Source organism: Cervus canadensis, chromosome 6, assembly GCF_019320065.1.
Source record: "Cervus canadensis isolate Bull #8, Minnesota chromosome 6, ASM1932006v1, whole genome shotgun sequence".
NCBI classification, from domain to species: domain Eukaryota; kingdom Metazoa; phylum Chordata; class Mammalia; order Artiodactyla; family Cervidae; genus Cervus; species Cervus canadensis.
In genome coordinates this window covers 42,239,865-42,266,439 of record NC_057391.1, presented here as the reverse complement: position 1 = coordinate 42,266,439, position 26,575 = coordinate 42,239,865, and the positions used below count along the sequence as shown (strand labels likewise).

Genomic DNA, 26,575 nt, shown 5'->3' with positions numbered 1-26,575 from the left:
CCAAATCAGGAAAGGAGTATGTCAAGGCTGTATATTGTCACCCTGCTTGTTTAACTTATATGCAGAGTACATCACGAGAAACGCTGGGCTAGATGAAGCACAAGCTAGAATCAAGATTGCCGGGAGAAATATCAATAACCTTAGATATGCAGATGATACTACCCTTATGGCAGAAAATGAAGAACTAAAGAGCCTCTTGATGAAAGTGAAAGAGGACAGTGAAAAAGTTGACTTAAAGCTCAACATTCAGAAAACTAAGATCATGGCATCTGGTTCCATCACTTCATGGCAAATAGATGGAGAAACAAACAGTGGAAACAGTGGCAGACTTTATTTTTTTGGGCTCCAAAATCACTGTAGATGGTGACTGCAGCCATGAAATTAAAAGACACTTGCTCCCTGGAAGAAAAGTTACGACCAACCTGCTGCTGCTACTGCTGCTAAGTCGCTTCAGTCGTGTCCGACTGTGCGACCCCATAGACAGCAGCCCACCAGGCTCCCCCGTCCCTGGGATTCTCCAGGCGAGAACACTGGAGTGGGTTGCCATTTCCTTGTCCAGTGCATGAAAGTGAAAAGTGAAAGGGAAGTCACCCAGTCGTGTCTGACTCTTAGCGACCCCATGGACTGCAGCCTACCAGGCTCCTCTGTCCATGGGATTGTCCAGGCAAGAGTACTGGAGTGGGGTGCCACTGCCTTCTCTGATGACCAACCTAGACAGCATATTAAAAAGCAGAGACATTACTTTGTCAACAAAGGTCCGTCTAGTCAAGGTTATGGTTTTTCCAGTACTCATGTACGGATGTGAGAGTTAGACTATGAAGAAAGTTGAGCACCGAAGAACTGATCCTTTTGAACTGTGGTGTTGGAGAAGACTCTTGAGAGTCCCTTGTACTACAAGGAGATCCAACCAGTCCATCCTAAAGGAAATCAGTCCTGAATATTCATTGGAAGGACTGGCGTTGAAGCTGAAACTCCAATACTTTGGCCACTTGATGCGAAGAGCTGACTCATTGAAAAAGACCCTGATGCTGGGGAAGATTGAAGGCGAGAGGAGAAGGGGACGACAGAGGATGAGATGGTTGGATGGCATCACCAACTCAATGGACATGAGTTTGAGTAAACTCCGGGAGCTGGTGATGGACAGGGAGGCCTGGCGTGCTGCAGTCCATGGGGTTGCAAAGAGTCAGACAGGACTGAGTGACTGAACTGAACTGAACAGCTCCTACAGGCTTTCTAAGTGCTTTGTTCCAATCCCTAGTGAGACCTGTATATTTCCTTCCTCAGGTACATAGTGTATGTCCCAAATCCTCGTTTAGAATCACAGCTAATTGCAGATTATTATTTGCAATCAAATGATGTTTACCAATACACGCATATAAATATTTCTCTTCCTCTTCTTTAACCATCACTTGCTAAACGCTATGTGCAAGACACAACACTAGATGCTTAAGGGGAGAAAGAAAAAAAGAAAGATAAGTAAGACAGAGACTCTCTCCTCAGGGAGCTTACAGACAGAAAATAGAGAAGTAAACATCTAACAAGGCACTAGGTCAAGTCTTTCATAAAAATTAGCAAAAAGGAAGAGTGTGATGTGGAATGGCGTAAGCACCAAGTCCACTTACTTGAATGATATATACTTGGCCAGAAAAAGTTTAAGAAATTAAAAAAAAAAAACTAGAGTATTTTGCATATGCATACCTTATTACATAAACTCTGCAGCACTGCATATACTACAGATTCATACCATTCAGTACACATTTTTTCAAGGAGTACATATTTACTGAGAATGATTATACATACAAATCCAATTAAACTACACTCCATGGGCAATTTAAGAGATTTTTCAAGGCTATCTTTGATTATATGTGATTTTCACCTGTGTGCTAACTTTAGCTCCTAACTTCACATGTGACTAAACTGTGTTCAACAGTTGGTTTCCTTAGAAAAGTTGTCATACTTGAAATTCTAGTACTTTAAATTAAATAAAATACCTATAAATCAGTAGATAGATGTGAGGTGTGATCTGTGATAGCTAGTAGTCTGGTTAACAACCAATCATCATCTCTCAAATCCATACTGGATGATAATGCTACAAGAACCTCAGCAGTGTTTGAAACTTTCTCCTTCCCACTTGATAAACAGATAGCCATCTTAAATTGAAACTAGAAAAATTTTAATGAAAAAATTTTTATATATAGAAAGACTAAGGAAGTAAACATGAGGATAGTAGTTGTGTTTTGAGTAGAGAGATTAACTCTTTTACATATTTTTCCAAGCCTTCAGTGATATTGGTTTTCTCCATAACTTATAAAAAATTTTTTTTTCCCTTTGGGCAAGCTGCACACAGAGAGTTGTAAATTCCTTCTTTAAAGTTACTCTCTTTTTCAGGTAGCAGAGTAAGAGATCTTTCCTGAACTATAACTGCTAAAAGTGAAGCCAAGCAAAAAGTTGACAAGTTATGACAACTGGTTCAATGTGATTTGAGTCCAAATAATTCTCAACTGCTGATTGGCCATTTATGTATGAAGATGTGCAATGATACAGCCATTATATTGATGATAACCACACACACTCCCTACCTTTAAAGAACTTAAATTCTAAAACTTTTGCCAGGCAGTTCTTGGAAGTTCTGAGTTTTCAGTTAATAGTGGACATACATGTCTCTGACTATATACCAAATCCTTGAAGAAAAAAGTTTGGTGGACTTTGTTCTGATATCTTGAACTATTCATGCATATCTCTATTCTGCTTCCTTAATACAACTACTCAAGAATTGCTAGCATAAGCAAATAAAGCAGTTGAGAGCCTCAAAGGGAGAGTACACGTAAAAGGAGCTGCAACTTAACTTGGTGATCTCACTGCCAGGGAAATACTGCTCAGAGTTTATATACTGAGATTTTATCAATTTAACAGACATGTATTGAGTCTCTTCTTTGGGTGAAATTATTTGCAAATAATACTACAGTGAATAAAAGATGCTTCTCGCCCTTAAAAAAGCTCACAATCCAGGGAACCCTCCTACATTGTCGGTGGGAATGTAAATTGGTGCAGTCACTATGAAAACAGCATGGAAGTTGCTCAAAAAACTAAAATTATTTCCATATGATCCAGCAATCCTACTCCTCGGCATATACCCAGAGAAAACTATAATGTGAAAAGACACATGCACCCCAATGTTCACCGCAGCACTGTTTACAATAATCAAGACATGGTAACAACCTAAATGTCCACTGACAGGTGAATGGATAAAGATGCGGTACATAAATACAATGGAATACTATTCAGCCACAAAGAAGAACAAAATAATGCCATCTGAGCAAAATGAATGGACCTAGGGGTTATGCTACTAAGTGACATAAATCAGAAAGAGAAAGACAATAAATACCATAGCACATCATTTATATGGGAAAGTTAAACTATGACACAAAGTAACTTATCTACAAAACAGAAATAGACTCACAGACACAGAGAACATTCCAGTGGTTGTCTTGTGTGAGGGGGATGTGGTGAGGATGGATCAGGAGTGTGGGATTAGCAGCTGTAAACTATAATATACAGAATAAACAACAAGGGTCCTACAGGATAGCACAGGGAACTATACTCAATAACCCATGATAAGCCATAATGGAAAAGAATATGAAAAAGAAAGTACAACTGAATCACCCTGCTGTATAGCAGAAACTAACACAACATTGTAAATCAACTATACTTCAGTATGTGGGCAGAAAAGGTCCACAATCTAGCAGCATATTATACTTTGAAAAGTCCACAGCGTAAGGGATACGTTCTCTAAGTTCTCTCATTCCAGAGCTTCATGTGTGGCATGTATACAAAGAATAAAGAAGTACTCCCTGAAGTAATTCCTGTGTTACACAAATTGAACTGAGTGATTAGAAATAAACAGTTGTGGTCACTGCATGTGAGAGCACAGATCAACAAACTATAGCCTTTAGGTCAAATCTGGCCCATCTATTTTTGCATGATTAGAGAACTAAGAATGGTTTCTATATTTTTAAATGCTTGAAAAAAAATTTAAAGAAGACATCTTCATAAGTGCAAATTACATACAATTCAAATTAGTGTCCAAGAATAAACCTTTATTGGAATATAGCTTATTTGCTTACAAATTGTTTTTGGCTATGTTTGCACTACAAGGACAACAAAAGCTGAAGATCGTTAACAAGAGAGACTGTACTTGTCACAAAGCCTAAAACATTTACTATTTGTTCCTTTATACCATCTGGCTTCCTAAGAAATCTCACCTTCCACACTGGAGGCAGGATATAGGCCAACCATTTGTATCTTTCACTTTGGGGGGCAAGACATTCACTAACATTCCCACAGTCCACTGTAATAAACCTTGTGATGTTCAGTAGTTCATCACTAGTAAGACCACTTCCTTTGAGAATTCATAGATGAATCCAGTTATGCTAAGGACCAAATACAAATGAATCCCTTGGCTTGATCTTTGCATAATGGTTTCAATTCTGTTTTACCAAACAAAAGTAGGTATTGACCATTTGAATTTGTTTTTCCTGATCTTCTTTTCCAAGTAGTAAAAGATAGCTGTGGTCAAGCGTTCCCCTCAACTGGCATGAAAGGCTGGGGAGTTGTAGAAGCAAAAGTGTTCATTTCACCAAGCAGGCTCTTAACTGTTATTTCTACCCAACCACAGTCAGCTCCTCTGAAACAGACAAACATCTCCCTCAAGATCACAGCTGTCGTGGGTTCACCACAGTGGAATTCTGCTCTATGACATCAGAGAAAGGACTGGGAAATATTTACTATTGTTTGAGAATCCATCAAAAATTATTCAGAAATGAAACTGTTAACTCTTTGTTCTGATATCTTTCAAAGCTATGAGAAATGTAAATAGGATATTTCTACAGGAAAGTTAGATCTTCAGTTTCAACGTAAAACAATACTGCCTTGTGTTTATATAGCACTTTTCCCTTAAGGATTCAAGGCCTTTACAAACATTACCTCATTCAACTCTAGAAGGTCTGCAAACTCCATTAAGAGAGAGGAGGTTCCCCCTGGTGCATGAATAGGGAAACTGAGGCATAGCAGGGGCACGTGGTTAACAATAATTCACAGAAAAACAGTGAGAAAATTTAGGCTAAATTTCTCCTTGCTCCCATTGGCTGTCTCCACTCCTATAATTAGAGAGGGCAAGTGTCTAAATCTTCAGTCTTCAAGATGTAATTTCAAGACTGTCCATTTATCCCATTTAAGATTCGTTTTCCCTGAATTTAGTGGTGTATGTCTCCTCTCTCCATGGTATCTCTGGCAGACTTTTGAAAAACATACATGGCAAGAAATAATCCAGATTTCACTTTCTTTTACCAAGTTCACCATTTCATCCTTTTTCCTCTTGTTATGAAAACTTTCTGGCCAACTGGGGACCAAAACACTTCTTCTCAATTCCTTAAAGCACTCCTAGCTATTGAACATCTAAGTTGACATTGTTACTTGCACGTAACTACTCTTGTTATGTGATCTACTTCTATTTCAGTAAAATTACCATCTTTCCAGCCTCTCTTCAGATGATCTTATTTTTTAATTTTCCTGTGTACTGCTTCTTGTGTTTGCCCAGCCTGTTTACAATGTACTCCTAAGGAACTTCACGACACTATAGGAGGGGGTTGCCAGTCTCGTGCTTTCTCATGATTTTCTTCAGATCTATGCTTTATTCCTCTGGTGAAGTAAAACCAAATTCCTGTTAATGTAACAACTGCCTGGATTCAGAGTTTCTCTTCTGGGACCAACCAGTACCCCTTGTCCTTTTAAAAAAGTAATTGATTTACCTATTTATTTTTGGTTGTGTTGGGTCTTCGATGCTGTGCAGACTTCCTCTACCTGCAGGGAGCAGGGGTTACGCTCTAGCTGCAGCACATGGGCTTCTCACCGGGGTGACTCTAGGTTCACGGGCTCTAGAGCACAGGCTCAGCAGCCGTGGTGCACATGCTTAGCTGATCTGCGGCATGTAGGATCTTCCCAGACCAGGGATCGAACCCGTATCTCCTACACTGGCAGGTGGATTTTTTTTTTTTTACCACTGAGCCACTACAGAAGCCCCCTTTCCTCCAATCTTTTTTGATGACATATAAAACCATTCCCTCCCAGAAACTTCAAAACTGCAAAGCCCAATCAGTCGTATGAATACTTTTTTTAAAAAAATTTATTGACAAACAGTTGATTTACAATGTTAATTTTAGGTGTACAGCACAGTGATTCAGTTATACATATACATATATTCATTCTTTTTCAGATTCTTTGCCCATACAGGTTAACAGAATATGAATACTTTAGTCATAGCATAAAGATTTCTGTGGGTGAAAAAATGGCTTGCATGGAGTAGCTCTGAGAGCTTCGGTTGCACACATGCAGAAGGTATTCAACACAAATGATTAATTTACTTTGGAAAGAAATGTTTCAAAACATAGATTACCCAAGACTATAAAAGATTTCATAAGTAACAAAGGCATGAAATTAGGGGGCGCCACATGAAACAGGAAATCCTACTCTTTCACTGGAGGCAAGTCCCAGGGCTTTGCTTCAATGGACAATTTTACAGCTATCTTTCACTAGTTTATTACAATTAGGCGAGGGATAATCCGCATAAGGTGCCAGGCATCTGCTCAGTATACACAGAAGACAAAAATTTGTACCAAAACATGAGATAAACACATTCCTAGCTTAGGTTTTTCTACTCTGTGCTCCTCGGTAAGTAAGATACTAACCTTCCTTGTGCTCAAAATGGGAAAAATGAAACAACCATATAAAGTACCTAGTGGGCATTTGCATTCTCTTCCCAACAAGATTTTGCCTAGGCTTTATCATTTGTTACACTGTGAAATTTCAATAAGTATCTTAATGTCTTTTTTATTTTTAAAATTTATTTATTTGCTTCCCTGCCTTGCTGTGCAGCCAGTGAGAGTTCCCTGACCAGGGATCGAATCTGTGTCCCTCTGCAGTGGAAGTGCACAATCCTAACCACTGCACTGCCAGGGAATTCTCTCTTGTTGTCTTTAATTTGAGGATCAGCATCTCTTTTACAAGAAAGCCAAAGCAGAACAGTCATTAGCAGATTAGAATAGCTGCTGGAAAGCCAGGGCAAGGCAGCTCAGGCTTAGATCAGCTCTGATATGATATTTCTTCCTACAGCCCTTGAGAATTTTTCCCAGGTAGGTTGCTGGGTGGAATTAAAAGTTTAACCAGAGCAAGATCAGTGGCTCTACTACACTTAGGATCTCTTAACACAATTAAGGGAGAAGGCAATGGCACCCCACTCCAGTACTCTTGCCTGGAAAAGCCCATGGACTGAGGAGCCTGGTGGGCTGCAGTCCATGGGGTCGCTAGGAGTCGGACACGACTGAGCGACTTCACTTTCACTTTTCACTTTCATGCACTGGAGAAGGAAATGGCAACCCACTCCCGTGTTCTTGCCTGGAGAATCCCAGGGACGGGGAGCCTGGTGGGCTGCTGTCTATGGGGTCGCACAGAGTGGGACACGACTGAAGCGACTTAGCAGCAGCAGCAGCAACACAATTAAGAAGGCTCCAGTAGCGAACAGATGACTGTTATCTCTTCATAAGCTGCTGTGCTTAGTTGCTAGGTGGTGCCCAACTCCTTGTGGACCCCGTGCACTGCAGCCGACAGGCTCCTCTGTCCATAGCATTTTTCAGGCAAGAATACTGGAGTGGGTGGGTGTTTCCTCGTCCAGGAGATCTTCCTGACCCAGGGATAGAACTTGTGTCTCCTACGGCTCTTGCAGTGGCAGGCAGATTCTTTACCACTGAGCCACCTGGGACGCCTCATATTTTGAGACCCCATGGACCGCGGCCCACCAGGCTCTGTCCAGGGAATTCTCTAGGCAAGAATACTGAACTGGGTAGCCATTCTGTTCTTCACGGGGTCTTCCCGACCCAGGGATCAAACCTAGGTCTCCTGCATTGTGGGCAGATTCTTTACCATCTGAGCCACCAGGGAAGCCTATATTATAAGTTAGGCCTTTCCAAATGCCTAGTGAAGTGATGGGAATTTACCATAACCTACCCTAATGCTTGTGACTAAAAATGCCAAACCTACTGGGCAAAACCACTGTTCCTGAGAAACAGCTCTGAGAACAGTGACAGAAGGGAACTCTTTGCCCCTCTGGCTAAGCCAGAGGCCTCCACGGATTTCATCACTCATGCTCTTATTTCTGGATCCGGAGCCCTGCGCTCTTGCATCCGACTGCCCACCTCTCCTCCATCTTCTTTCATTTGCTCCTGCTCTCGCTGCCTCATTCCCTCTCCCTTCTTCCCTCTCTCCTGCCACTTTAGCTGCACCCTTGGTTATGGTTTGTTCATTTTTTGTTATTTACCAAACATACACTGGCCCCTATTATGTGAGCAGCCCCTATCTAGCTATGAAATTTCATGCTCATACTGTCCCTCTATGTTTAGGCCTCCTCTCGGTGGAGACCACTGGTTCTGCCTGTCCCTGCCCCAAACATACTATACACCAAGTCCTGTTCCTGTGTGTCAGGATACAAGCAAAAGTGTAGGTGTACTGGATGAAACATTTGTGGGTTGGGAAATTTAAAAACTGACAATGTATATACTCTCCTAAGTAAAAGGTACGAAGAACACAGGGAAACCTAAAAGCATCCCCATAACAGGAAAATAAGTTTGGAACTTACCCATGGTGACTATAATACAATTAGCCCAACACTGATCGCTGAGGAAAATGGTAAGAAAATAAGAAAGATGATTACAGCTCACTGGGTGCTTTCATCTGATAAATGCAAGGCTTACAGTCTTTAATTATCATGATTAAATACTGCTATTCTTTCTTGTGAACCTGGCACACTATACTAAACAAATACTCAAGCCACCAGGAGGGCAAGCAAGTCCCAGGGAATCCAGAGTCAACCTTTAAGTCCTTCATTTCTAATCTTGTGTACTCAGAACAATCTATAGAAAGTACATGTGAAAAGAAAGCATATTGTGCTCAATTCCAAAGTCCTTTGTACTGTGAAAAACCAAAACAGCGATTTAAGAAAGAAAAAAGCAAAAATAAAACAAAAACTGAAGATGGTACTTGGTTTAATCACAGGAGAAAACCTAAAACTTTGATGTTCCAACAGCAAAGAATAATGTTTCATAATTATTACATACAGTTTCAGAGTTGGAAATATTGTGTAACATATAGTTTCACATGTTTAAAATAGTTTTTCTTTGTATGTAATATTTTTGGAAATTCTCCAGCATTATCAGGTTTAATAATTAAACCATAATTTGCAAATAAAAATCTATCCCACCCCTGCACATCCAAGTATGTGAAAATAGTAGATAATATTTCCATTTCGATTCTGACTACTGGGTGTCCACTTTGCCAGGGTTATATTTTTGATGTAATTAACTTCAGAAACTGAGTAAGACACCAACTATAAATATCAGCATGGTAACATGGTCTTTGAGAGTTTTTAATACAATTTCAGTGTGCAAATAGGTCTTAAAAAGTCATATATTCTAATTTTCTATCCAGTGCACAAATCTCCTTTATAACATCCAGAATGTATTAACTGTTCAACTTCTGCCTGAAAACTGCCCTCCCATTAAGAGACAGGAAAGCAGAGACAACACTTTGCCAACAAAGGTCGTATAGTCAAAGCTATGGTTTTTCCAGTAGTCATGTACAGATGTGAGAGTTGGACCATAAAGAAGGTTGAGCGCCAAAGAATTGATGCTTTTGAATTGTGGTGCAGGAGTGCTCGTTTTGGCAGCACATATACTGAATTGTGGTGCTGGAGAAGACTCGAGAATTCCTTGGACTGCAAGGAGATCAAACCAATCAATCTTAAAGGAAATCAACCCTGAATATTCATTGGAAGGACTGATGCTGAAGCAGAAGTTCCAATACTTTGGCCACCTGATGTGAAGAGCTGACTCACTGGAAAAGACCCTCATGCTGGAAAAGATTGAAGGCAAAAGGAGAAGAGGGCAGCAGAGTATGAGATGGTTGGCAGCATCACTGATTCAGCGGACATGAATTTGAACAACTCTGGGAGATAGTAAAGGACACGGAAGCCTGGCATGCTGCAGTCCATGGGGTCGCACAGAGTTGGACATGACTTAGCTACTGAATAACAACAACAATAGTCATTTAGATATTTTCTGTGCTCATATGACATATCTGTGTATGTTTTTCTTGTACTACAGAGATATAATCATATTATACTATTTTACAAAGCTTCTTATACTTAAAAAAATATATTGGGGCATCTTTCCATGTTAGTACACAGTACCACTTTCTTTCTAATAGTTAACTCCATGATATAAATATATCATTATTTATTTATCCAGATCCATACTGATGACATTTAGATTACTTTCACACTGTTTTAATTGTTACATAAAGTCAAATTTCTCTTACTGAAATTTCTTTCTGTAATTTTTGCTCTGGAATCCTTTGGAATAAATTTAATCTATCATCTAATAGATTTTTAAACATTTGAGAAAAACTATCATATGGGGAATAAATGGCAGAACATATGAAAAGTTCTGAGTTATATACTCAATCAGAAATCAACAGGGGAAATGCTTTCTTCAAATAAAAACAAGCTATAAATGTCTGGCAACACAAAATGGATGCCTAAATTATGTTCTATGAAGCTGATAGGATGTTATACAATGATCAGGAATATCTATCTAATGTGGCATCAAGACAAATGTCACAATGTTCAGTAAATGAAGACATGCAATTGCACGTGAACTGAGATTGATTATGACTTATCTCTGCATATGAAAAAGAGAGAAATAGTCAAGTGAAATGTGGTTGAGTTAGGGTGTAAGGAGATGGACCATCATTTCCTTTTAAAATATCCTTTAATATTTCATAATTTGGTTTCTACAATAAATGATAAAAAGATAAAAATGATAGCTTTCAGGAAGACCAAAATCCTCATTCTCAGTTTCAAGGCCCTCTTTCTTCCCTGATTATCTTAGAGGTATCAACCTTCACAGTAAATAATCAAGTTCTGAAACTCTTCATGGCAAAGTTACAATCAATAAACAAAGCTTGAAGTGTGGACTGTTCACTAAAGAACAGAATGGTATGGAAGGGAAAAAGCTAAGGGATCAAACAAGGAAAAGAAGGGACAATCAGGAAGAATTTCACTTTAAACCATGTTCACAATCATCCAGTGCTACCATTTTTGTTCTATCTATACAAGTGAAGAGAAATGGTATGAATTTCCAGATCATTCAGTCGAGGCAATGTGAAGGTCAAAAACCAAGTTAATGAATAAGATTTGGGTACTTAAGGACAAAAATGGTCATATTCTCAAGCCAACACAAAAGTTCTTATTTTAGGAGTTTAAAGTCTCAAGCTCTAATAGCAAATGGATATTCATTAAATTCATAATCACTCATTTCTATCCCCAAACTGCATCCATTTTGTAAGCACCAATTAATTCCTTGAACAAACCTAAGTCACAACAGGCTTTTCCTTTTTAAAGTATTCCTCGTCATGATAACCAATATTTTGCATCTACGTACTGCATTGAATAATGAAAGATAAAGCACCAGTGAGTAAAAACAATGATTGAATTATTTTGGTTCATGTGCTTTGGGCATGAAAGGTTGTTTGTTAACAAGGCCACAATATCACCTTGGTTCTGGAGAGAGTGACATATGTGCTCTAGCTGCTCAAAGATTAACTACCAATGAGTCATGAGTCACATTTACAGCTGGGAACTTCACTCTAGAAAAATAGGAAGAGAAACACTCATGCCTGTAAATCAGGAACAAGCTCTAGTGTTCATGCTCACACTTAGAGGGAGACATAGTAAAATCTTATCTATTTTGTCAACTGATCTACTTGCAAAATAAATTTTCTGGCCTCTCACCTTCTGAGATTGCCCATACTCTGTGGAAAGTTTCTTTCAGGACTAGTCTTGCCTTTTGAGATGGAACGCATTCTGTCTATGGAATGTGTACCTCTCTAAATAAATCTATTTCTTACCTATCATAAATAAATAAATTTCCTTTTTTTTGGCCATCCTCAGAGAATATTTTTCTTAATAACTTGGCAAAAATCTACAACACATGCTTTTAAAATCTTCTCAACTTCTTTCTGTCACCAAAACACATCCCAGCTTCCTATTTGGTGAAAGAACTATGTTAGGTGTTCTGTCACCAAAATACATTCCAGCTTCCTATTTGGTGAAAGAACTATGAAAGAACTATGAGACACATTTGGGAGAGCAGGGTAAAGTGGACACAAGCCTATTCTCAAGGAGCTTACAGTAGTATTAAGGAGGGGGGCAGGGGCAGGGGGATATGCAGCTATGATTTAAAGAACAGTCAATACGTAATCATCAGTAACAATCAGGATTGAAAAGTATCCTAGTACTTAGTAATAATGGGATAAAACAAGATGACCCTTGAAAGTTTTGGGTGATCAAAATCAGTTATATAATCAGAAAAATGCAGAAAGCCTTGGTTGATGGTGGTTTATATAAAAAAGATGTAAAGGTTTCAACTGAGTAGAACTCCATAAATGTATAAAAGTCAACCATGTAAAATGGCTGTTAAAATAGCTAATCTAAATTAATAGAAGTACTATGTCCAGATCAAGAAAAATAAATAATCCCACTGCCTCCAAATCCACAGTTACTGGTGCTGTTTCATGAGGCTCATTTAAGAGGAACATCATAAAACTAGGAGTGTGTACATGTGTACACTCATACTTGCTATGGGAGCAAAGACAGTGAAGTGTCTGTAAATCACACAAAGCAAAAACTGAAGGAACTGAAGACATGTACTTAAAAGAAGACGTGCAGGTGAGCAGTGGCGGGGCGGCAGGTACAGTTGAGATGAATGCCTTTGAGCTGTCTGCAGGAACTCATGTTAGGCGCAAAGAAAGACAAATGTTCATCCTGGCCTCCCAAGGTTATGACCATGGCTGATTATTGCCATGGTCAGGGTATACAAGATGACTTGAATAATACCCAGTGGCTCTTATATAATTCTATATATTTTAGGAAATGAAATTCAATATTCCTTCAATAGTACCTTCAGTAATGGCACTTGAAAGTTTCAGTCATTCACACATACACACAAAAACACAACTGTCACACTGAAGAAGCATAAAGCAGAGGAATGTCTGTTAATGTCAAATAATGAAACTAGCACTAAAGAAGTTCATCTTCTGCAATACGTATCCTGTGGGTTCAACCTCCTTAGGGTTGGTAACATTTGCTTAGTCAGTATATTCTTCTGGAAGCCAGTAAGGTATTTCGGAAATTTGAGATTTTAGGTAAAACACAGGATGTCTTTAAAAATTATAAACTTAATTTCTTAAAATCCTCAAAGGATTATTACAATCATATAGATAGGTCTTCCAAATTGGTGAGAACAATAGATAAAGTGAGACTGTTAAGGTATTTTAGAAGATATATTTTAGCATATGTCTTTAAGATGGATTTGTAGTCTCAATGTGGTGAAAGCGGTTCTAAAATTACCAATACCTCTTCCTTTCTTTCTCTATACACAGAGGAAAAGAAAAGGGAATGGATAAACTACCAAAAAGCAAAACTTCATACCATGTGTAATTCAGGCAGATGAAAGCATTCAGAGGTTGGTTTGTGGGCAGTCACGGCATCACAGACCCCCAATCAACTCAACTGCCCTTCCATATGCCACAGAGTAAGCCGCTTTTCAGTTGACTATGTGTATTTACCTATCCAGTAAGCGGGGGAGACATATGGTTTGGCAAAAAGGATAGACAAGAAAATGTACATATTTTAGGGCTTCCAGCTAAGCTATATACTAAATAAATGGATAAAATATTGACTTACCTGCACTGCCGAGCTGCTTATAAAACCTGTACTCTAAATGAAGCTGTGGAGCACGTGACTTTATTGGTTCCTGAAACCCAAGAAAAGAAACCGTGATCAGATTTGACAGTTTTTCCATTCCTAGGTTTTCAGAGTAAACCAGGGTTAAGACCACTTAATATTTTAGCAATGATATTCATATATGATAGCATTTTCTTACCACAATTTCCCTTTGAAAGTACATCTAGGGGAAGGTGAAGTTGAATTATACACAATCTCTGCAATGGATATTTATATAAAAATACTCTGTATGAGACACCACTCAAGGATAGCTCTCTCATCATGAAGTATTCTCCTGAAATATCTTCTCCTAGGAAACCAGATGTTACACCTTTTAACGAAATACTAGCATGTATTTCCTGCTTGTTTTATTATGAATTTGGGACAGTAAATAGCTTTATTTTTTTTTTGGAAAACGATATATGCTCAGGAAAAAAATTCACTTACACAAAAATTAGAAAGAAGGTAAAAATACCCCAAGACTCCACCATTTAAAAGAGAAGCCCTATTAACACTTAGGTGAATGTTTTTCCAAATATTTATTTATACAAATATTTATATATATAATATAGACTCAAAATGTATTTTAAATAAATGAGAGCACACTATATTTGGTGTTCTGTAACGTGACTTTAAATTCAACAATGTGATCATACCATTCCATAGCAGTAAGTAAAACTGCATATTATTGTGTGTGTGTATTTACATACATGCAAATCATAATGTTTGAACATCTGAACTGTTTTCAATTTTCAATATTATGAATAAAGTTGTAGGAACAGTGTTACGTGTACTTATTTTTACACTGAAGAGAATTAAAGACTGTAAGTGCAACTAAGACATATAGCTTTAATTAGGATGGTGTTCAAGCTTTTAAAAATAGTTTACTAAATAGCCCAAAGATAAAGCAGCCACACTACCACACTTTGCTCTACACCAAACTTCAAGAATTGGTTGGCTAATCATTCTGAATTAACAGCATACAGGCAACTAGTTAACCAGAAAAATCAAACATCACTCTGAAAGATACATCTGTATATCCATTAGGATGACCATTATCAAAAACACAGACAATAACAAGTGTTGGAGAGCATGTGGAGAAACTGGAATCCTTGTGTACTGCTAGTGGGAATGTAAAATAGTATAGTTACTAAAGAAAACAGTATAGTAATTTCTCAAAAAGTTAAATATAGAAGTACCATATGATCCAGCAATTCTACTTCTAAATATATACCCAAAATAATTGAAAATGCTGACTCAAGCTGGTATTTGTAGACCCATGTTCATTGTAACATAATTCACAGTAGGCAAAAGGTGAAAGCAACCCAAATATCTATCAACAAATGGATGGATAAATAAAATGTGGTTACAGTTTGTTCCATACATGTGATGGCATTTTATTCAGCCAAAAAAAGGAAAGCCATTCTGACACATGCTACAAAATGGATGAAACTTGGGGACAGCATGTTAAGTGAAGTAAGCCAGATTCAAAAGGACAAACACTGAATGCTTCTACCTAAGGTGCCTGCTGCTGCTGCTAAGTCACGTCAGTCGTGTCCGACTCTGGGCCTAGAGTAGTCAAATTCACAGACAGAAAGCTGAATGGCGGTTGCCAGGAGTGTGGTGGGGGGAGGGGTGGGGAATGCTGCTGGGGTTTAACGAGCATAGAATTTTAGATAAGGAAGGTGAAAAAAATTTCAGAGACGGATGACAGTGATAGTGATGGGAGCACACCAATGCGAATGTACTTAATGTCAACGAACTGTACAACTAAAAATGGTTAATTCGAGAACCAATTCCATACATAATTTTCAAATATTTTTTCCCATTCCATAGGTTCTCTTTTCACTCTGTTCAGAGTCTTCTGATGCACTAAAGTTTTTAATTTTGATAAAGTCCAACCTATCTTTTCTTGCTTATGCTTTTTGTGTTACATCCAAAAAAGAACTGCCAAATCTAATGCTATGAAGCTTTTCCCCTAAGCTTTCTTCCAAGAAATTTATAGTTTTGGCTGTTATGTTTAGGTCTTTGATCCATTTTTAATTAATTTTGGTGTATGACGTAAAGGGTCTCATTTCACTGCAAGTGGATCTCCAGTTTCCTCAACGCCATTTGCTGAAAAAAACTGTCCTCTCCTCATTGAATGATTACTTGCACTATTTTTAAGATAGGCTCAAAGGAGATTTCCTCAGCTTCCCTTGATAATTCACGCTCGTGTCTAACAAGTTTCATAGTCTGGAAGATCTTTATATGTAACGGTCATCTCCAATACTGGAACTTCAGCCTATTTCTTCTATGTCCTCAGTAACAAAGATAAGACAGTTCCTGACTAACCTGTGAATACTGTAACAGCTATCTTCGAATAACAAAGCTCTTCAATCATTTCCTGGACTTCCTTTATTCAGGCAAAGTAATTTCAAATTTTTTAAACTTTCCTCACTGGTCCTATTTTTAAGTTCTTTGATCACCTTTGAAGGCTCTTCCTGAACCCACCTGAAGTTTTCTGCATTTTTTGAAAAATATAGAATCCATAAATTACAGAATTCAGACCTTTCCTTGAAGTTACCTAGTCTATCCTTTTGCTTCTAAGAAAGCTTTATCTAAATCAACTCAAGTAGACTGGCATATTTCAAAGCCCTAAGGAGCTCTGCGAAAGAATTCATAGACTTCTTTGATTGCGAAATCAGGAAGCATCAGAGCTGGACTTCGAGTTTCTCAAGATTCCTGTGGTCCCAAAATATGTACAGAAGACTAATTATACTGTAGAGTCACAGTATTCCTTATGCATTTATCTCTTCAGATAGAGAGTGTCCATTCAGTTTTAGAAATCTTCTAATATATCACCACCAAAGCAGCCAATCACAGAATTTGTCTTTTAGCAAAATCATTAATAATTTATAAGAAACCAAGAGAAACAGTGATGACAAATTGATATGGGACCAGAGGGTGATCTAAACACTAGAAACAGGAGTGGTCTTTCTGCAGAAACAGTCTTGAATTTTGACAAACCACAAGAGTCAATGAATTTTAAAAAACACAGCTCGTTCCTCAAACATAATACTCCCAAACTTTATATTGGAAACATTAATAGGAAATATTCAACCTAATCTTGGAAAAGTAAGTTAACAGATTAAAAAAAGCAGTAACTCTTAAGAGCTACAGGGCTGAAAGTGGGTGTACACATCACATATATTCAGACATGAGTGGCTTTTTATCACAGACAGAAGTATTTATACCCTTCAGCCACCCCCTTCAGCACATAGTTGTAGCCTGCTCAGCCAACTGGAGCATCAAGTGCTCTTCTGAAAGCACTATGAATAAAGGATACTGCAAACAATCTCCAGATTGTGAAAGGCAGTGGGATTAGCAGCATAGAGAGAAAAATTTTTAAACAACTGTTAGAAAAACCCTGTCAAAAAGAACTCCAGAAACCTCTGTTGATAGGGGTAAAGGAGGGGTTCATTACACAAGTTTGTTTACACTGTATCAGATTTTTAAAAAACTGTTCCTAGAAATCCAAGAAACGGGAGCCTAAAAGGAAGAGTCAACCAAAGTAGAACTGCAGCACCATGAGCAGGACTTCCTTGTACTTCTGTGTGAGATGCTGATGCCATCTCCATAGAGGGCTGGCTATCTGCCAGAATCACGGTTGTTCCGGAGCACACATGCCTGCCTGAAACCCTACACCAACAGCAGACGGCTGCCTGGTAAGACTAATGCTTAAGGCAAATTTTGCTGTTACAGTGAAGAGAGCTCAATTACTGTCATCGTATCTCCCACAAAGAACACAGCCCCAGAGCAAGAGAGGAAGCCCACAGACAAGACTGAGTATCCTTTAAAAAGCCTTTATTTAAGATTTATTTGAAAGAGAAATGAGGGACTGAGGCATGATAACATGAAGTCTATTTGGCTTTAACTCTTGGCCATATGAAGAATAAAACTTTAATAAAATGTAAGTGAAATGCAATGGTCAGTCAAGTCAATAATATGTTATGCAAGCTTATCTAAAGAGGCTAACTAGTATGAGCCGAGAAGAAGAAATCTGGATAGAAAAAGCTGTGCCTACCAGAAGTCTTGATAAGTAAGGGGACAATTATAAACATACATATTGAGGCAACATTTTAAAGTGTTTTAGGGGGCTGCTTCTTCCTATTACTAGTTCCAAAGAATCAAAATTATTCCAACTTACCAAAATAATAAAACAGAAAAAGTAAAAAAAAGAGATGAACTAGAGAATACTTTTACAGAATAATTAAATTCCCGTAAGTAAAAATAAACGGTTAATCCTTTGATACTTAATCTGAGGAAAATATCTGGTCTGCATTGCTATATGCATTATCTCTCTTCCTCCTTCCATTTTGCCAACAAAAGTTTCAAGTCAACAAACAAAAGAAAATACTTGGTTCCCGAGCAGCTACCTGCTCTCAGACCTGCTTCCTGTCCACCTCTTTGTAGAGAAACTACCCTGATGACTATCAGTTCTTCACGGGACAACTCTAACTCCTCCAAAAACAAACTTGAGAGAAAAGGACCAACCACAAAGCAAGTGTGGATGTAGTAGGTGCGATTCATTAGGAAAAAAAAAAAACAGTGATTACCACAAGATACTTCCTTCAACTATTAATGCCTTTGCCTTCCAACTAAGAGCACCAAACCACCTGTAGATCCTGGGAAACAAACTAGGATTTATTAGAAGGACAATATTTATACAGCTTTCTATTTATATAGAAACTAGTTACACAAAGTATTTCATATGGCTAGAAGTTGGTTTTGTATCAATCTTAAAAACAGGCTAAAGAACTGTCTCTTCTAAAAATATTAACCCTTAAAAACAAGAGAATTATTCTTTAACAGGATGCTATTTTCAATGACTAGATTAATTATTCGTAAGATCAGCACTGACAAAAATAACTGAACTCTTTGCTTCAAATCTGGGCACATGATGTGTTTTCCATGTTTGACACTTTTTAAGGCAATGATTAGATGATCAGATTTGGAAGTATATTGATAAATATCTTATATTTTTTAAATGGATCAGTTATATTTAGGAATAAGAAAATGTTAAATAAAAATAGCACAGTGGAAGGTACAAAGTTTACAGAAATTACTAGGATTTTTTTTCCTTCTAGCTATTTTTAATTAACTTTTTGGATTCATCATTGCTAACACTATAGTTAGCATCTTCTAACAGCACAGCGTTTCACAGTATACAGTGATTCATCACTGTAACACTATATATATTAGAAGGAAATGACTGTGTGGTATTATATGCAAGGAAAAAATTAGTATTTTTATGAATGCTTACAATTATTTCCTGTAAAAAGATATGTGAAGGGTGAGAGCACTAAAACATCATTACCACAAATATAGATTCTACTCACCAGTTTGATAGCTACATATTCATTGGTGTAGAGATTTTTACCTAGGGGAAAAGGAGAATGTATATGTTTTAGTGACATTTATTCTGGGAAATGCAAAGCAAAATCTTAGCTTACAGGGTCATGAGAAAGGTCACATTCCCAATGCTGTTCACATATATGAAACATGATTTGTAAGTGAAAAGCTAAACAGAGATAATAAGACCCAGCAGGACAAGAATAAAACCAGCTTGAGAATTTGAAAATTTAAGTTAGACACGAGAATCTTTTAAAGAAAACAAATCTCTCTCTGTCACAAGCACATTTTGCTATTTAGTATTTCCCAACTATTAAATCACAAGGCAACTCAAAAAGAAGAGACACCAGAATTATAAAGATGGAGAGATTTTAATTCTTGTCACAATAAACACAAACCCTCATATTTCTAACTCACTGACAAATAAGGCTTTTATATTTTTTTGTCATGGTATTTAGTGTCAACCTTCGTTGGCATAAAGGACAGTGTGAAATAAAACCTATTACAGCCTGACTCTCTCTGCGCAGACTCATCTGCTGTCTCTTAGCAGAGGATTCTCAAAGTTTTCTGACCCTTCACCAGCACGCTAGCTCTACATCTTTACCTATGTGCAGCCACAGCTCTCCACCCGAACATTGAAACAACTCAAAGTTCTTCCTGAAGGTTTAACCCTTTTCCCTCTCAACTTCTCTACCTGTAGAAACGGAATCAATATTCTTCTGTACTAGATACCTAGAGTCAGAACCCAGGATGAGTATAAGAGCAACAACCACCAGTTGGTTGAACCCACATTACATGCCGGCTACTTAGCTACCTTCACCTCTACCTTCACTTTAACTCCACTGATCCTTGGAGGCTAATGTGAATTCCTTCTGAGTGCTTCGTATATACCATATAGCTCAGCCACTGTACTGGACTTCACACTGCTTCTTATTTTTGTCCTATCTTAGTCAGCTAGACTACAAGTATCCTGAGAGTAGCGATTTTATTTAATGGTTCTGTCAATGTCCTATGGTGCTTAACATCATGTTCTGCATATTTCAGATACTTAAAACCTTGACTAAAAGTTGTAGGTATGTATAGTATGACTATTTTTTAAGTAATACACAGACTTAAATGTTATCTTTATACACACACACACACACACACACACAGAGTTGAATACATGCACGGAAAAGGACACAAAAAGATATACACTAAGGTATTAAATGACTGTTTCTAATTTTATATAATATAGATTATTTTGATAATAAAAACCTTGCATCTGGGGAACAAAAGGCTGCTTACAATACTGGTTATTGTTAACAAGCTCTAGACAATAGACGGCCCTTTGTAAACTACACTGTTATACTTTTAATACTGTCATCAGTTTTCCCAGCACCTTTATGTGGAGAAGAGTACAAGGATTTAGGAGTAATTTTTGTCTGCAAACAACATTAAAGAGGATTCACAGGTTACCATTCAGAGACTGTACTCTGGATCCTCACACAAGACCTTGCACATGGGTCAAAGTTTATTAAATAAATCACATAAAGTGATAAGGTTAAAAAGGAAATATGAAGAAGTCAGTAGATGACACAGAGGGAGAGTAAAGCATTTGGGCTGTAAGTGGCACTTGAGGCAAGTCACTGAGAACACGCAGGAGAGGATAAAAGGCATTTCTCTAAAACAATAGTAACAGTGAGGTGGAGAAATGATAGAAAATGCAGAGAACGTGATCAACTGAGTGGGCCGATAGGAAAGAAGCCAAGTATATAGGGGAGAATGGTGAGAAACAAAGCGAGAAAACCCACTACAGACAAGAGTGTGAATAACCTGGAAGGCCAGCTTCTTATTCTGAGGTGGGCATACTTTTCCTAAATCCTCACTTTTTTTTGAAGATTTGGGGAAATCTTTTTTTTTTTTTAAATACTTAAACAAACTTGCTATATTATAGAAATCGTGCCATTTCCTTAAAAAAAAAATAAAGGCAAGAGCTTACAGATCTGCTTATTCCACAGTCTAGGAGGCCTCACCAATCAGTAAGGAATCTTTTCCTCATTTTCCCTGTATTTAGTTGGGCAGTCCAGTTTTCACAGTTGTTTCCTTTCCATAGTGTGACCTTTCCAACTCCTGTGAAGGTGGAAGAGGAGCTGCCAGGTGGGGCCAGGGAAGGAGGGGATGTGACGATGCAACTGCTCCATACATGTATGTATGTGTATATATATGTGTGTGCGCGTGCTCAATCACTGCAGTCATGTCCAACTCTGCGACCCCATGGGCTGTAGCCCCCAGGCTCCTCTGTCCATGGGATTCTCCAGGCAAGAATACTGGAGTGGGTTGTCATTTCCTCCTCTAGCAGATCTTTCCAACCCAGGGATCAAAGCTGGGTCTCCTGCATTGCAGGATTCTTTACTGCTGAACCACTGGGGAAGCCCAAAAATACATATGGACTTGCAACTACTATTCACTTGTTTTTAGTTCCTTCTACATCCCAACTTTCAGAAATTTCCAAATGAATTCAATTCTTGAACATACCTGGTGTTTATATGTTACAAACTGGCCTACCCTTCAAATCATTTAGCTTTCTCCAGACTGCTAAATTAGTTACAACTGCTTTCTAGCTTCTAGAATTCTGGCACCATTTCTCACCTGTTTTTAATCTTCTTTCCCTTTTTTTTTTTTGTTGCTGTTCCTTGTGGCTTTTATACCTTAAAAAAAAAATCCCTTTTCTGTGTAAATTGATACAGTCAGTATGGAAGAGAGTATGGAGATTTCTTTTAAAAAACTAGGTATAAAACCACCATACGGCCCAGCAATCCCACTCGTAGGCATATACCCTTAGGAAACCAGAAGTGAAAAAGACACATGTACCCCAAAGGTCACTGCAGCACTATTTACAATAGCTAGAACATGGAAGCAACCTAGATATCCAATGACAGATGACTGGATAAAGAAGCTGTGGTACATATATACAACAGAATATTACTCAGCCATAAACTGGAATGCATCTGAGTCAGTTCTAAGGAGGTGGATGAACCTAGAGTCTATTATACAGAGTGAAGTCAGTCAGAAAGAGAAAAACAAATATTGTATACTAACATATATATATGGAATATAGAAAGGTGGTACTGATGAAATTATTTGCAGGACAGCAATGGAGACAGACATAGGGAACAGACTTATGGACATGGGCGGGGGGCCCGGGGGAGGAAGGAGAGGTTGAGATGTACGTAAAGAGTAACAGGAAAACTTAATTACCATATGTAAAATAGACAGCCAACAGGAATTTGCTGTATGACTCAGGAAACTCAAACTGGGCTCTGTAGGAAGCTAGAGGGGTGGGACTGCGAGGGAGGCAGGGGGGGAGTTCAAGAGGGAGGGGACATATGTATACCTACGGCTGATTCATGCTGATGTTTGGCGGAAACCAACACAATTCTGTAAAGCAATTATCCTTCAATTAAAAACAAATAAATAAAAATCCCTTTTCTAAATATACTTTATAAAATTAAGGCAGCACTCAGCTACCTTAAAATAACACATATATGATAATTACTAATGCATGTATATTTTTACCTCCACTCAGCAGTGAGTTTCCTAAGAACAAGAATATTCCACTCATCTTTTTATCCCTAACAACAAAGATCTGATATATAGTAGATAACAGATACTTGCTAAAGTGAACCAAATTGACTTGATATGCAGAAGAGTCTTCTGAGAAAGTTTTGGGTGTGTGTGTGTATATATATATATATATATATAAAAGCTTGTTTAGAATCAGATTATGGATAATTCTATAATTATTATAATTATAATAATAATCCATATTATCAAATACAGTAGTTTTTACTTCATTATTTGGCTTGTTATGAAATCACCAAAAATCTTTGTGCTAAGAGAAAAATGTATAATAGTGAAAGCTATATTTTCAAAATATTAATCTATTAGACAAAAGAGAGAAGAATACCTACAAAGAAAATGAACAGGAAGTTTTTACAGTAGAATATTTAAAGACTAACATCTACCACACAGTATGATTATAAGGATTACAAGAGTTAGAATATGTGGAAGTACATTATAAACTGCAAGATGCTAGGTAAACCTAATTCTTATAACTTCTATTATTATTGTAGGTATGATGCAATAATTCCTGGAAGACAACTTTAACAAATAGGATTTATAATCAAGACGTTTAAGAAAAAACTAGCAACCTCTGGATTACATATAAACATGAGAGAGAGGGAAAAGAGAAAGGTGAAAGTTGGTACTCTAATTAGAGGAAAACAGAGAGAAAATCAGGAGGGTAAGCAACGATCATCTTACTCCACCACAGTGCCTTCCTCTAAGTTCTTGTTAAACGCAAAAGAAACAGACAAATTACAAAACACCTCTCAGCTTCAATTTCTGTATCTGTATAAAGGAATATAATCAGAGAAGTATAATAAATGACAGCCTTTGTAACACCGAACACGACAGCTGATACATCATAGAATGCTAGTCTTGCTTTTGTTTTGTTTACTTTCTCTACTTATTTAAAAAAACAAAAACAAAAAACTGAACACGTCGCCCTCTTAGAAAGCAATTATCTTTATCCTAAGAGGCCGTGGAAATGACTAGGTAATTCTCCTGAGCTATGCATCATTCAGATGAATTAGTTTGCCAGGCGGCATCATTAAGACTGAAGTGTGTGCATGCTGAGTTGCTTCAGTTTGACTCTTTGTGACTCCAAGAACTGTAGCCTGCCAGGTTCCTCTGTCCATGAGATCCTCCAGGCAAAATTACTGGAGTGGGTTGCTGTGCCCTCCTCCACAGAATGTTCCCAACCTAGGGATCGAACCCACCCACGTCTCTTGTACCTCCTGCGCTGGCAGGCAGGTTCTTTACCACTGGCACTACCTGGGTCGGGGAATTCTCTGGAGGTCTGGCGGTTAGGACTTGGTGCTTTCACTGTCATGGCCCAGGTTCAATCAATCCCTGGCCCTCGAACTAAGATCCCACAAGCCACATGGAGAAGCCAAAAATATAAAAAATAAAGGACTGAAGAGGTCAATACAAAACAGTCAAGTGGAAGGCTAGACAAACACTAAGTCACTCGATGACACACAAAAATTTTGTTCTGAAATAATTTAATTACAAAGACGGAGGTTTACAATCTTGCCCACTTAAAACGAATGACTGCTTCAGCTTAAAAAATTACATATATGTATGTATAATTAACTACATATTAATACATGAATGATATATGAATAACTCTGAGGTAGGCAGGCAGTTAATCAACAGAAAACACCACTGGTGAGCTGGCATAATCCCAAGCAGCCAAAGGTTTCAGTGGCTGCACAAAATCCACACCACTTCCCGAGGTCACTTCCTGGTTACGGGTTCTTTTATTGTTAGGGTAAAAGAAGCTGCATTACTTTGGGGAGCTTTCCATCCAAACTCAGCTCTTTTAAAGCAGCAGTCCTAGATGTGAAGCTACCCATAAAACCCACTGCATGAAGACTTCCTGTTTCAGTAAGTCACCTACAGAGAAAACATTTATCATAAGCTCTGTCAGACACAGCACTATTTCAAAGAACCAGCAGGTCTCAGCTCTCAGAGTCACACTGATAAAGGAACATAACAAGCCTCAGGTTCCTAGTTTGGTTAGATCTCCAGCTGTCAGAATCTCTTGCCCAAAAGTAAAAGCAGTGCATTTATAAATTACTACCTCGAACTTGTAGCCAAACGAATCTGAGGTAATTAGTAGCTCTAACAAGAAAGCACCTTTCTGTAACTCAGGTTGGTTACCATGTCTGTTTAGGGCAGGGACTGGCCTATTGCCTCTGCCACACAGACAGCATCTCTGTAAAAGGCAGCATGATCAGGGGTAGATGGTAATAAACCCTACAACTTAAAAAAAAAAAAAAAAAGCCAGAAGTCTTTTTCATTTTTACTAATTTAATTCTACAAGTTTATTAAAATATTCTTTGGAAATATTTCCCAATGGTTAGCAGTTAACAGCAATGGTTATTCCTTCTTGAGCTCAGTTTTCTGAAAGGATTACTTATCAATATCATCAAGTAGTTTATTATTAAAAAGAACTTATTAAATCTTGCTTAACACCACTAGTAATGGTATAGAGCATGTTTACAATTATGTTTACTATTAATATGTAAGACATGTCTGTTTTAGACAACATTAAAATGTTTTCTAAACTGCAGAATATGATCAACTAGAGGAGTGTGTAAATTCAGTGGGTCCTAACATATTCTTTAAAGAAAAATAGTTTACATCACACTTAGTAAAGTGTATTATTTCATAAACTTTTGCTTCAGACACACACAAATATTGTGTATATATTAGATCACAATATGATGTGTGTTTTTTAGTGTGAGTTACCGTAAGAAAAAAAAAATAACAGCCATCAATAAAAACCTTCTGAAAAGCAGCTTCCATTATTCCATTTTGAGATATAAAGCTTAGGTCAGTGACTCAACTAGCTCTTATGACTTTTCTAAACTATTCAACCTGATAGTCTATTCTGATCAATATGTTAGAAAAATCCTCATGAAAATTGAGGATTTCCTCAAGAAATTGATAAATGGAGTCAAAGAAGTACCTGTACTCCATCTCAAGAGGGTGAGCCTATAAAGTGCTTACAGAGGTCATGCTTTACTAAGCACGTGTGTAAAACTTTCTACACTATAGTGGTGAGGGAAAAAAAAATCAAACTGGAATGAATCACTCCAGAAAGCATGATACTCTACTGCAGAAAAATAATGAAGTACTTCAGTTTTTAAAATTTTTATCATGCAAAATCTCAAAGTTATATAATGATTCCCCCATGTAACTACACCCAGTTTCAATAATGAAATGATTCTGAAGCAAATCCCAGATGTTATATTATCTCGTCAGTAAATACTTGATTATGACTCTCCTATAGATTTGAAATATTCTTTAGAATAGATGTATTGCTTGCTATTTGAAAACTAGCAACATAAATGTGAAAAACTAAAAGGCCAAACGGAGACCTGTGGATACTGAGGTTATAGTACCTAGTCAGACATTTCAGCCATTCAGGAAGAGAAGTCTAAGTGGTCACTGAAAAAACAAAATGGGCTAAAAGTGAAAAAACCACAAAAATGAACATAGTTAAAGCAAATGATTCCAGAAGAACTGAAACCATGGATTGTCAATGACTTGAACCTGCAGGCCAACATGGTTCAATATTTTGTTAATATTTTTCTGCCAAGAAGAATACAGACCTCCATTCTAGATGATAATGCAAGTTTTAAGAGGAGAGAAATATGTTAATGAAGTTGTGGGAGTAGT

At 37.7% G+C, this 26,575-nt stretch overlaps 1 protein-coding gene across 5 annotated transcripts in view; it reads right to left on the bottom strand.

Annotated features, from left to right (window-relative positions):
- CSNK1G1 (casein kinase 1 gamma 1) overlaps positions 1 to 26,575 on the bottom strand; it is a 161,659-nt gene that overhangs the window by 62,467 nt on the left and 72,617 nt on the right. For all 5 annotated transcript variants that reach the window (XR_006270026.1, XM_043471701.1, XM_043471700.1 and 2 more), the window contains 2 exons: positions 19,270 to 19,310; positions 13,850 to 13,919 (listed from right to left, as the gene is read on the bottom strand). Coding sequence is in view for 4 of the 5 variants with exons in the window: in XM_043471701.1 (XP_043327636.1) it covers positions 13,850 to 13,919; positions 19,270 to 19,310 (111 nt within the window). In the remaining variant the exon portion in view is untranslated. The remainder of the gene's footprint in view (positions 1 to 13,849; positions 13,920 to 19,269; positions 19,311 to 26,575) is intronic.